This window comes from Australozyma saopauloensis, chromosome 2 (genome assembly GCF_035610405.1).
Source record: "Australozyma saopauloensis chromosome 2, complete sequence".
Lineage (NCBI taxonomy): Eukaryota > Fungi > Ascomycota > Pichiomycetes > Serinales > Metschnikowiaceae > Australozyma > Australozyma saopauloensis.
In genome coordinates, this window is record NC_086132.1 from 1534555 (window position 1) to 1548075 (window position 13521).

At 43.4% G+C, this 13521-nt stretch overlaps 4 protein-coding genes across 4 annotated transcripts; 1 reads left to right on the top strand and 3 right to left on the bottom strand.

The window, feature by feature from the left end:
- Positions 1–565: 565 nt before the first annotated feature.
- Positions 566–4483, top strand: PUMCH_001899 (uncharacterized protein; the record flags this gene model as incomplete). Its single annotated transcript, XM_063020933.1, has 1 exon — positions 566–4483. The coding sequence occupies one exon, from the start codon at positions 566–568 to the stop codon at positions 4481–4483; it is 3918 nt and encodes a 1305-aa protein (XP_062877003.1).
- Positions 4484–4575: 92 nt separating this feature from the next.
- Positions 4576–5427, bottom strand: PUMCH_001900 (uncharacterized protein; the record flags this gene model as incomplete). Its single annotated transcript, XM_063020934.1, has 1 exon — positions 4576–5427. The coding sequence occupies one exon, from the start codon at positions 5425–5427 to the stop codon at positions 4576–4578; it is 852 nt and encodes a 283-aa protein (XP_062877004.1).
- Positions 5428–6240: 813 nt separating this feature from the next.
- Positions 6241–8061, bottom strand: PUMCH_001901 (uncharacterized protein; the record flags this gene model as incomplete). Its single annotated transcript, XM_063020935.1, has 1 exon — positions 6241–8061. One exon carries the CDS (start codon positions 8059–8061, stop codon positions 6241–6243), a length of 1821 nt encoding a protein of 606 aa, XP_062877005.1.
- A 636-nt stretch (positions 8062–8697) lies between these two features.
- On the bottom strand, positions 8698–13350 carry PUMCH_001902 (uncharacterized protein; the record flags this gene model as incomplete). Its single annotated transcript, XM_063020936.1, has 1 exon — positions 8698–13350. The coding sequence occupies one exon, from the start codon at positions 13348–13350 to the stop codon at positions 8698–8700; it is 4653 nt and encodes a 1550-aa protein (XP_062877006.1).
- Between the last annotated feature and the right edge of the window lie 171 nt (positions 13351–13521).

Here is a 13521-nt window from a genome sequence, read left to right on the forward strand (position 1 = left end):
AAACTAAGAAATTTTATGAACATCATGTAAATAAATTGTGGCCTAAGAAGTCAGTTGTGATTTTGTCAAAAGTTGTTTAGCGCGTGTGGGCTTTAGAAGGCAACAACGACAGTTTTGAGGAAATGAAAAATAAAAACGACATTTTTCCAAGTTAGCCGTTCCTTGATAAAACAAAACTCTCCTGGTGTTCCTTCAATTCATGAAATACGTTTTGCCACCAGAGTTTAGGCTCGCTAACTGATTGAAAAAAATTCCAAAAATAAAAAAATCTTCAAGCAGCCAGCTTTCTTCATGAAGTTAATTTAATTCCATGAATTTTCGTCTAGAATTCGCCCCCTCTGATACCCCAGATTTCTCTATGGTTGACTACTGAAAAATTTAAGATGCAGTGCTAGTCGTACTCTTCTCAGCCTAGTATCTGGAATAATCGTACGACCAAACCAGAGAATAGTGAAATCCTACCGAACTTGCTAAACTTTATAGACCTTTTGCTACAAAAACATTCCCGCCTAGCGGCCTTATTTCAAACACCCATATACATCACTTGTCATTCCCGCATTTCTCGATGAGGTGCTCATCGCAAAAAGGATCATACCTACAACGAGCAATTCTAAATAGAGTCTGTTTCAGTCGAAGTCATGGATCTGCAGCTTCAGCGATAGCTGGCCATCAACAGGATGCTCCGATCAATTTCAAGAACAAGGACTACTTGTACTCCACCCTCCTTGATGGACTCCAGAAACCACAAGACTTTGCATTTACATCACCTCGAACACACATGAAACCCTTCTACGATATCAAAAAACTCACGAATGAAGATGAGATCAAAGAGTATGCCCAAAAACGAATTCCTTGGTCCTCGTCCAATGACCAGGTCACTCGAACGCCATTCGCCAAAGATGTGGTCCACTTGCAGACATTGCTAGATGCACTTCTAGCCAGTGGAAATCTTCAGAGAGCAGAAAATATATTGGCTGCTTTGAAGCCCTTAGTGGACCGCAAACTGTTTTCCAACTCGGTGAATCAGTATCTTCAGGTCTACGCTCAGCAAGACTCCACTACCATCGAGGATGTAGACAGCTTCATGTCTCAAATGAGACAGACTTATGACGTATACCCAAATCCAAGAACATACGCCCTCGCAATTTCTAAGGCTCTACAAGAGAATGCGGATTACACAAAGTACATTGACATGATGATTAGAAAGCCACACATGATGCAGAACGCATTTGGGAACGCCGATCTACTCTCCCTCGACCAAATCCTGGTCATCTTCAAGAACCCACGCATCCTGATTGACCATGTTCCGCTGGATCTCCAATCATTGTATAAAGAAATCAGACGGGGAGAATTTGATGAAGAAAAGTCCGAGGCAACACCCGAGTATTTCACAAGCAAGAACACTGCTGCTCCAGTAGTCAAGGCTGATACAGAAGAAGTCAGAGCTGTCGACTCATTCGGGTTGACTGTTATCCGCCACACCCTTCTAGGACTAGAAAGCAAAGAGTCCTTGAATGTGAACGAATTGTTCAAGAACATGGACGAGGACATGTCTGAAAACGTTTTGCATAATTCCGATGGAAAGAGAACTAATTATTATGAAATTTATCGCAACCTCAAGACAGAAGAAGACAGAAAAAAGTTCAATACTGCTTTGGACATGTTCAACTTCGCTCGTCAGAAGGAGCTAGAAAGTAAGGGATTCGATGCTGCTAGAGAGAAATGGAAGCATGAATACGAAAAAATGAGAGCTAGAGGAGACTTGTCAATGAACAAAAGTTTAAACGCACAGCTTTACCAATGGTATCTCGACATCATTCCCCTTGTTGAAAAAGAGATGGAGCTTTGCAGTCAGCTTCTCAAGGATGAAGCAGACATCTCGGCTTTGCCTCTTGAATTGAGAAATCAACTAAAAGAAAGGGCCACATATGCTCCCTACTTCGTTTTATTGCCAGCCAAGCAACTCGCTGTAATTACCCTTTTAGAACTTCTCAAACTCAATTCCACCGGTGGAGTTGTGGACGGTATGAGAACTGCTAGAGCGGTCATTTCCGTTGGAAAAGCTGTTGAACTCGAGTACAGATCTAAAATTTTGGCTAACCGTCATCAAAAGGCTGTGAACATGAGATGTCCTAAGGACTGGAGAAAGTACATTAAGTCTCAAAGCAGAATTGAAACTCCTGAAGCGGGTAACTACACTGAGTGGAACCTGCCAACATGTGCTAAGCTCGGATCTGTATTAATCAGTATGGTTATGCAAGCTTCGAAAGTGACTGTTACTGGAAAAGACCCAGTAACTGGTGACGAGGTAAAAGCAGTGCAGCCTGCCTTTCACCACACATATCAATTTGTTAACGGTCAGAGATTGGGAGTTATTCGCTTGCACAAAAAACTCGTTTCTAGTCTCGCTGGAAACTCAACGCAAAACTCCGTTCAACCTCAACTCTTGCCTATGTTAGTTGCTCCTAGGGATTGGAACAAACTCGATGATGGTGGCTACCATTTCTCGCACAGTCATTTGGTTAGAGTCAAGGATTCTGCTGAAATTGTCGCATATGTTAAAGCAGCCGCAGAAGCTGGTGATCTCGACAATGTCTACAAGGGTTTGAATGTTCTAGGCGCTACTCCTTGGACAATTAATGCTAAGATTCTCAAAATTATTACGCATTACTGGAACATCGGTGAGGATTTTCTTGACTTGCCACCAGTCTCTGAAGAACCAGTTTTACCCGCTCCCTTGCCATTTAACGCCGAGCCACATGAGAAAACTCTCCACTACAAAAAGGTCAGAAGTTTATTGCAAGAAGCAGCCACTTTTAGATCTCAAAGATGTGACTCGAATTATAAATTAGAGATCGCTAGAGCGTTTGTGGGAGAAAAGATGTTCTTTCCACATAATATTGATTTCAGAGGCCGTGCATATCCTCTTTCTCCCCATTTCAATCACTTGGGTAATGACATGACCAGATCATTGTTTTTGTTCTGGGATGGAAAGGAATTGGGTGAGGAAGGACTCAGGTGGTTGAAAATTCATTTGGCTAATTTGTATGGTATGGACAAAGCCCCATTGTCAGAGCGTGAGGCGTTCGTTGACCAAAATATGGAGCAGATCTTAAAGACAGCCGAAGATCCATACAAAGAAGAAAAATGGTGGACTAAAGCTGACAAGCCCTGGCAAGTATTGTCAGTCTGCTTTGAATTGAGAGAAGCTTTCAAGTTGGAAGATCCTACAAAATACCGCTCTCATATTCCCGTGCATCAAGATGGAACGTGTAACGGTTTGCAGCATTACGCCGCATTGGGAGGTGATATTGAGGGTGCTAGGCAAGTGAATCTTCTTCCCGCTGAGAGACCCCTGGATGTTTACAAATTCGTGGCTGGTCTCGTCGAGAAGAGATTGGATACTGAGGCCGAAGCAGGCAATGAGTATGCTAAGTTCTTGAGAGGCAGAATCTCGCGTAAGGTCGTCAAGCAAACAGTGATGACAAATGTCTATGGTGTGACGTTTGTTGGAGCGGTAGCTCAGATTGAGAAGCAGATGGACGGCTGGTTTGGTAAAGATGACTTTAAGTTGAAACATGCTCACTCGACGTATTTGACTAGTTTGGTCTTTGAGTCCATGAGAGAACTATTCGAAGGTGCTCACTTGATTCAGGATTGGTTGGGAGAATCTGCCAAACGTATTTCAAAATCCGTTAGAACAGACTTCGTTGGTGAGGAGAGCCCCGATCCAAAGAAGCCATTCCATGCGTCATCTGTTGTTTGGACTACTCCATTGAGTTTGCCATGTGTTCAGCCATATAGAGCTGTGAACAAGCAGATTGTTTCAACCAATCTTCAGGACATAACAATCAGTGATCCTTTTGGAGCTATGCAAGTGGACGCCAGAAAGCAAGCTACTGCATTCCCACCTAATTACATTCACTCTTTGGATGCCACACATATGCTTATGACTTCTGCTGCCTGCGGTGATGCTGGTTTGCACTTTGCTTCCGTTCATGACTCCTACTGGACTCATGCACATGACGTTAACAAAATGAACGAAATCATTAGAGATCAGTTCGTGAACTTGCACAAAGACAATTTGATCATTAAACTCAGAGAAGAATTTGAACGCAGATATAAGGGATTTTTGCTTGCAGTGCATATCGATGGAAACCACGAGCTTGCCAAGAAGATAAGATCTGTAAGGCGCGATATTGTGAATCAACTTGGGCGCGCTTTAACTCTTGCTGACGAAATTCAGATTGAGACGAAAAGACAGGCTCTTCTTAAATCACCAAGCGCTCAAGACAACAAGTTAGGACAAGAGATGGAGACAACCATTAGCGTAACAGAGGGCTATGACATCGATTCTATAAAGGTCAAATCTTCCAAGGGCAAAGCTGTCCAAATTCTTGTGCCCCTCACTTTCCCCGACATTCCCAGAAGAGGTGATCTTGACGTTGAGGTCGTCAAGGGTGCACCTTACTTCTTCTCCTAAGCATATTAATTAATTCTACATGTATATATTGACAAACAATTTTATTTAGAGAAACATGCTCATCATCATTTTAGCTAGCGACATGACTTTATTTAAATGATCTTGCCCTGAGCCTCCAAATTTTCAATTAGAGGTAATAAGGGTCCCATTTCGGACCGCTCAAGCAAGTGAAACTCTTTTGAAAAAGAAATGAAGTGTGCAAAGAATGAATTCCAATGTGCTTCAAGTGACAAATGTAAGAGTCTTTCAAAGTGGTTGTGATATATGTGAGCAAAGATACGAATCATTTGGCGAGCAATGTTTTTGCAGTCTTTCACAAACAGTGGCGAAAACGCAGCACCGTTTTTCGTGGGAAACACCGACTGATCATTGATTTTATTGGAAATCCATCTCAAAACGAAGTCAATGTATTGGGAAGCCGGGAGATCGATGGCCTGACCAGCAGAGTCTCTCCACGTATAGTTTACATTGGGCCCGGCGTTCATCGTTGGATAATCTTCCACGGTCACGTACTCAGAAATTACACCATAAAACAGGTTCAAATGTCCATACATCTCGAAGATGTTCAACGCCAACCATTCCCCGTAGTCTACATACTTGGGTAGTTGGACAATAGTTTTGAATGAACCCTTCACCAACGCCGTTTTCACATAGGGTTGACACAAAAATAGGGGCGTGGGTTCGTTTGGGTTCAAGTCTGTGACAGAGCTCCGTTGCGGCAGTCGAGCACGGTTTGTTCTTGTTTTCTTTGTGGGCGAGGATGGAGCAAACAGAATCATCGAAGCACGTTGCTTTTGTGGTGACATGCGCCCGCCAGGTTGAGAGCGGCGCAGCGGCAGCGAGGATGCGGTATTTCCAGAGTATAGAATCCCTTGTGGTTCATATTCTTTGGTCTTCTTCTTGGTAGATCTACCTAGACCCCTGATCGTGTTTAGAAAAGACATTTTGTGTATGGACTTGGTTGTTTTATATGTGTTTGCGTATGATAGATACTAATTAAGGAAGGTGTATGTGTTGCAATAGCAATTATTCGTGTTGAGTGTTTAGAATCGAGAAATGTGAATTGTTCGGTATGCAGGTGTTTCACAATTTGGCGATTCAATAATAGGAAAGTGAGACACGTAGAGTTGGTGACCTAAAAGGAAAGCTTCGAATTGGGAGCAAGATCGAATTAACTGTTTATCTTTTTCTGATGGTGCTTTACCGATTTTTGTAAGTTGGGCGTTTTCTTATCGCAGCGTTCTCTACTCTCTTTGTTAAGGGGTACGTGCATGGCGTTCCTAAAATTCCTCACTCGAGTGTTTTTGCATACACTATTTACATTTTGAGAAGTTTTTGTCAATTCTGGGCCGAACCTACATTTTTGAATTTTTGCGTAGAATGCTCCGAAAACATTGACGTCGGAATTTTTTGGGCTTTATTGCATTGAAAACTCGCACAATGTGTTTTCGTCTTTTAGTCATATAGACAAGGACGCTTCTGCTCAATGACTAGAGGCATGCAAGTTTTGATTTTGCACGAATATGAAGATGATCGGAAAAGGGGTCTAATCGTGCTCTCAAACCCGCTATAAATTCGAATCCTCTCTTCATCATAAATGGCCGTATAATGCACTTCATTCACAGTAATGAAGTGCCTGATTATTAGCTTAGATAATTGTAATGGCTATAAAAGATTGCATTTGATTATCCTATTTTAAACAAACTAATGAGCAACACAAACGCCAAACCTCCAAAAAAAGTCATTACCCATTTTACTTACTCAAAATTACCCAAAGACTCTCCCATCTTGATTTTTTGCCCAACTTCAAGATTGAATTTGAAGTTATCTGGTGCCTCGAAGACCAAGACAACAGTTGATCCCAACTTGAAACCACCTACTTCCTCACCCTTGCTCAATGGGAATCCATTCAACAAAGAACTGGCACGAGTGTAGGTTGCCTCGTAGACAGTATTTTTTTTCAACCGTTTTGGCTTCTCGCTCTTACCACTTTCAACTGTAGAAACGGTCAATCCAGACTCAGCGTCAGAGTTGCTTTGATCTAACAAAGGCGTCTTCTCGTCAGCCTTGGCTCCGTCCTGTCTCAGGTAGACTTCATGTTCGTAGACCACATTGGTCTTCAAATCCTTATCAAAATTGACAACAATACTACCAACGTTCGTTGCTCCCACTGGAATCATTGAGAAAAAGCCATACTTCCAGTACCCAAGAAGTGCAACTCTTTCGTTGAGAACGAAAAGACCTTGCAAGGTTTTCTGGAAGAATGGGGCCACAGAGAAAAGCTCACCAATGAAGTGACGTCTCAAAGTTGTGACCCAATTTGTTGGGGAGTGGTATCGATGATAATCACCTGGAGCCAAGTAGATCACAGCAAAATACAAGTTACTGTGCGAACTGCGGTGCAACTTGTCAAGTGGCGTAGGAGTCAAGTTTTGAGCAACATACAAATTCTTGCCAATTGAAGGCTTGGAGCTTGTCATATCACCTTCGTCCTCGAAATTCAACTCGTTGTTGTGGAAGGTATCTTGACCTTCGCCTCCGACAAGATCGTCGAGGGTGTATGAAATTCCGTTCAAGTTAGCGAACTCTTGGTCTCTACGGATAATAGCTTCGTTGGATGCGTCGTGGTCGAACTCAAGGTTGTGTGTTGGCGCAGCCAATCTCTTGGTGGAGATACCCAACAAGGCGTCAATAGAGTATGTCATACCCTTCACCTGTTCAATCTCACCATTTTCGATGACACCAAACTTCAAAACCTTACCGTCAGATGGAGAGACTAGCTCAGTGTCAGCGATTGGTCTAACACCAGGCTTCAACTTACGGTAGAAAAATTCAGACAAGTTACTAAATGTTGTGAGATCAGGCTCATCGATCTCCTCCAAATTGGCTCCAAAAAGGGTCGAGTAGAGGCGGTAAGATGGAGAACGGAGCCACACAGGCAATGTGATGCTGTTGACTTGACCCCACAACCTAGAGATGGCCTTCAAAGGCAAGGTGGAGTAGGCATACAAGTGCCACGATTGAGGCTTGATGGTGTACTTGTTGAAAGGCTCGAAGTCATCATCACCCTCTTCGCCAGCTCTTCTCTCGTACATAATCTTAGCAGCCACAGACCCCAAGACAACCGTCAACGAGGTCAAGGTCCACCATCTAACAAAACGCCTACGCTCTCTTCTCTTCTTACGAGCCTCAGACGAAAAGAATCTATTGCGAATGTTCTTTGTCTTATTCTTGATCGACAGCGGGGCTGTATAAAAACCCCTTTTCGAGAAGCCGAGCCCCGGAAGTCTCAATCTCTTACTTCCTCTGCTCCATGTCGAGTAGTAGAGGACGCTTCTCTTTGGCTTAGGGAGACGAGGAAGCTTGTAGTTGCTGGAAATGCCCCAGAACTTCTTGCCCTCCATTTCTGGCCCATCGTGGTACAGACGAGTCCCGTTGATCTCTGCGACCATAGATGCCCTCGACAAGGGCTGGGCGATATTCATTAGCTGGGGGCCATACATGGTCGAAGCGTGGGGATACAACTTTCTGCGGATGGCGAAAGAATCGCGGGTAAACATGTGTGGGCGGTAGACCATCAAAAGTCTAGGTCTAATGCAAGAACTGGAGAGATGTGTTTGTGAAAAAAAAACAGACAAAAGAGCAGACACACGATTAGACAGAATGTGAACGGATATAGAGTCGAGTGCTGCGCGAGACGAGAATCTTGATCAGGGGAAAGGATGCACTTTTGTGTTGGAAAAATAGCCTGGGTAGTCGGTGTCTTTTCTGGGGGAGTCCACTTTTTATACTGATCGGTGTAAAGGTAACGCGACCTATAACCACTCCTAACCTGTCTGCCGGACAGATAGTGGAATGCAGGTGTGTGATTAGGTCCAATACGATGCTCGTAGTAGCGCTATAATACTGATCTCCATGCGAAAAAAAAAGAGGAGAGCCTAGAGTTTACATTACAAATTGAAAATCTCGTTATTTGAAAGCCCTTTATACCTGTGTATTGAATTCATTTTAGTATAGTTACTGCCATATCAGGAAGTCCTCAATCTGCAGGCTCATGATCTGGACCTGGAGAGCCTTACGCTCTCACTTGTGGCTCGTCATTATTTAATGCTGAAGAAACAGAACACACAAATTGAAGATACTGAAACTAGCTGCCTCATACATGGCGAGCTCGACTTCCGAAACATATGTGTGTACAACTATCACATGCTGATTCATGCGGCCGCCTGCAGGTGAATTAGCTGTCTCACATTTCGTTTGAGGCGCTCTATGAAGCTTGCATCGAGGTAGAAGAGGTCCAGACTCAAGAGGTGATCCGTATAGGCGAATAGGAGCGAGAGGTCTGCGATTTCTTCTGCACGTTTGGGCCTTGTAGACATGGCGTCGAGCTCTATTTTGCTGTTAAATATGTTGTAGATCGATAACCCTGAGTTGATTGCGTGCATTTCCAAGTCTTGCATTTCACAATCATTAGCATGAACGTAGACTCCCTTGTCAAACAGTGAGAGACTGTGGGCCACTTTGCTTTCAAGAATACTTTTGGTGTTCTCGCTGTGCCTTCCCTCTTTCTTGGGGTCTTGCATCAGTGACTGCTTACTATTCTCCAAAAGAGCAGTCATCGATACTTTGAGTGTTTCGTAATTCCGTTTCTCAAGCACATACACTACCAAAGAGCTCTTAAACCGTTCCAAGTATTCCGAGTTGACCGAGAAATCGATCTTGACATTGAAATATTCAGGTGAATTCACCTCAATGAATGCAATTTCATCTAGGCATGGCAACAAGCAAGGTGAATAAACTTGTTTACAGCTGCCGCCACGATAGCTTATTTTGACAGGCACTTTGACGGGTGAACCATCTTCAACATCTCTAACGACAAGGCATCGAAGCTCAACAGAAAGCGCCCAAAAGTGTCGCAATGCCTGCAAATGTACTTCATGGTCACTGCCCTCATTTGGATATACCGGGTAGAGAGAAATGACCAAGGCAGCAATGGCAAAATTGTTTTTTGCAAACCCGTACTGTCCCCCACCAAGGAACAATTGACCAAGGGCCATACTATAGGCCATATGGCTGCCAAAATCTACCAGCTCATCAATTCGACCATGAAGAACTCTTAAACGTCTGAATACATCTAAGTCACCACTTCCAGCCATGACCACCGCAACAGATATACCTAAGATATTCTCCAATTGATTTAAACTCCCAAGCGCAATCTTCTGGTCGTAATTTTCAGCATACGTCCCGGAAAGATTTATACATATGTCCAAGTAATACAAAAGTGCATCGCGTGCTTGATGGTTTTGGGATGATGCAAATTTGATTGCAAGAGAGAGACATGCTCCGGCAAGAACATAAAAGTAGGAAATCTGGTCACTGTCAAGAACTCTGATCTTACTTATCTTGTATTTTTGTCTCATGACGTTTGGAATTTGACTTTCGATCCATTCTCTGGTGCCTTTAATGGAGTCCCACATGATGAGGTTTTGAGCCAAACATCTCAAAAGAAGAAGATCTGGGCGCACATAATCAAGGAGTGGCTCGGACTCCGGAATTGCCAACTTGGAAGCGATGGCCCTGTTCTCAGTCCGCAAGTAGATAAATCCGAGAGCTAGAATGGAACCTGAGCCTGACTTGTCCATATCATAGTTTGAATGGGAATCTCTGATAGAGATTGCGTAAGAGAGTAAAAGGTCCACGACGTTTGTACCGCTTAGACCCTTCAAGTCATTTCCTTTTCCTAAATTAATGAGACCAAGACCTATACCAGCAGCGAGTCGGTAACTTTCTTGTTCCTCGAAGCTTTCAGCATGAGCACACTGTTCTCCCACTTGAAGCAAGAGAATTTCGCTCATTCTTCTATGTTGAGTTTCCAAATAAAGGAGTCCAATTCCAATGAGACCTGCCGCCTGGACAATCAAGGGAACATTTAAATCATTTGCACCTTGTGGAAGTAGTGCAACTGCGTGAACAGAGAGAACTTTTGTGAGTTTGTTATCCTTCGAAGCTCTTAAACTTGCCGCCATACCAATTAGAAGACCCACACTTGTCAATGGGTGCTTGGGGCCGAGGTAATTATATATATGCCACTCCTCTAATTTTTTAAGATGTCCATTTAAACCTAATCCCAATAAAAACCCGGCATGTTGCGCATTGTTTTCTTTAGGTTTGTTGAAGTTAACCCAGCTCCCAGTAATTCCCTTGGAATGGGGACTGATACTTAATCCCGAAGATACACCATTATGGAAATGCCCCCATTCCATAACCTTTGCATTAATTGAGTCTTCTTGTAGGACGATAGTCGTCATGGACGGGGATATCAAAGTATTGAGATTAAACTTTGGAATCGGAAACTTTTCAGTCAAGAAAGGCATTCTTCCGCTGTAAAACAAAGCAGCTCTGCCCAACGGAATAGTAACAGTACGCACACCAACTAATGCAGCGATGGTTCTTCTAAGAATGGTCAAATTGTACTCATTTGTGTCTTCATCTAATGCTATTGTAGCCGTTTGAGTTCTCGTTTGATGTAGCAAGCTTGTGATTTCGTAATAACGACGATCTTTATCGAAAATGAGTTTTGTTATTTGGATTCTATCAGCCTCGGATTGTCCATCCCATGGCAAGAAGCTATCTGTGCCGCTAGCAACAGAGCCCAATAAAGAACGGGCATCTCGACCAACAGTACTGGAAATCATTTTGTTTTCTTGTGGTATATCGCAATAGCTCGAGTCTGGTTGAAGGAGCGCTGTCAAGTCTCGTCTGCCAGCAAGCTCGAGAGCAGTTGTGGCCCATTGTAGTTGTGGGTTATTTTGACAATACAGCAAATAGTTCTTTAAAGGCAAGCTTAGACCCGCAGGAAGAGTTTCCAAGAAGCTTGGTGTGATTTTGAATTCTCTCATTGCCTTGATTATCGCTTCTGACTCCATGCGGCTTGTCAGGAGAATCTCAAATAATGTGCACACAATATGAGTCGTTGGTGTAATGACCCGATTGATCTCTTCACTTTCTTCCACAAGTTGGGAGAATTGCAAATATGGTTCAACGTTCCTGCTGAACAATGAGGTAAGATACCTGAAGAGATCTGGAGGCTGGTGAACCAAAACAATCAGAAGCAAGCGCACATGGCGGTCTATATACTCTTGATCTATCATGTAGTAATTGGTCCATTGTTCCAGCCATCCCATCCAAACAACGAGTTGTGTTAAAAGGGTACCGAGTTTGTTGGTAAAACTGGAGTTGAGGCTATTAAGTTTCACTTCTTCATAAATTAGATGTAGAGAAACAACGATAAAAGGGAGAAGATCATAAAATGAGTAGTTTATGTGAAACTGATCATGAATCACGCGGGCTGAGTCAAGTAACTCTGTGATCTCATTGTGCACCGATATTGACTCTTGTTGTTCCTCGAATGGATAAATTAAACTGAGTATTGTCACCACATAGGCATTCCACTCATCTTTGAGTTCATCTCGCATGTATGCTGCACGCCAAATGACCTTCACCTGCTCGTTTATTTTTGATCCCGACAAATATTGCCATGCTTTCAAACATAGCGATACCACAGTATTTGAAGGCTCGAGAACCAAATTGAGTAGGTAAGTTTTTCTGTTTTCAGTATTGCTTCTAATCGCCAAAGTGCTCTGATATGAGCTAGCTATCATAGACATGCTCGGAAGTTTACCTGCGAAAGGTATGGGCGGTGACTCGATTTCGAGTACGGGATGTATTAATTGAAGCAGCGAGTCAGTGTTAAGTAGAACTAGCCAACCAGGAAGATCCAGATGATCGAGTGGATATGCATGTAAGCATTTTGTTTGATATGAGCACTCGTAAGTAGGAATGTTTCCCGAGAGCTGTTTATAGATGTAAACTTTGGTCTCTTGTGTTAAGCGATTACTGATTACCAAGGCTTCCTTGCCTTCATAATGAAGGCCGGATACACACAAATGCAGGCGCTTGGACTTGTTTTGAAACAGACCTACCTTTGTCCAGATCATATTTTTTCGTAGATTCCCGAGCTCCAGACTTCCCTTAACCGGAGGTACTTTTAGCTCAGGAATAGTTGATTCAGAGCCCATACGTGCTATTGACGAGATTCCTGATAGAAGTGTGCTGGTACGCTTTTTCTCCATGTTCATGGACACAGTGACAGGGGACATTGAGGAGTCGACTGCATCGTACAAATCGTCTTCCAATATGCGGACCGCTGTTGGCGATGAAATAGAAAAGTTCTTGCGTTTCTTTATGGATTGGCCCCCATTGACAGCTTTGTGCCGAATTGAGGCTTTCACGTAATACACATTAATTGACCGAGAGCGGGAATTATACGTAGCGCAAAGATACCTAGTCTTGTTAAGCCCTCGAGCAGGGAAGTAAATTACAGACTCGTGCGATGAGAGCACCGAGGTCGAGGACGATGTCACCACACATAGTTCACCTAGAGGATCTACTAAGGTGAAGAAGCGAGGCTCGTATACACCAGCCGTCGGTGTCAGTAGCTTTCCGTCTATCTCTCGCTCTAAAATAAGACCTGTTCCAAATGTGAACGCGGCTTTCACTGTAAATGGAAAGCTCACTATATGCGAAGCGCCCTGAGGATAGTAGATGTATGCACTGTGCTTCAAGCATACCACAAGAGCCTCAACCTCCGGATTGTTTCCGCTCTTCGCAAAGGTCACATATGATGCAGTGATCAATTCCTCATCGTATGTGAGCCGTTTGGAAACAATGGAGCCTTGCATCAATATCACCAGATTGGGAAGTAACAATAAGCGGCGACCATTCGAGAAGAGATGCGTGGTGTGCTTCGGTAGATCCGGTAGATAGAGGTCTCGCGTGAGATCTAGACACGGCGACACTAGGGCCATTGTTGTTGTGTGTGGACGATGGAGGTTGGATCTGTGCTTTGGTGGTTGCAAAATCTGGGGTTGATGTAAACAGGCGTACGACGCAGGAAATTGGGATGGAGGAGTTTACTATAAAAATTGTGAGCAAAATACAATTTGGAGTTCATTTGAAATCATTTTTGGTTTATGGTA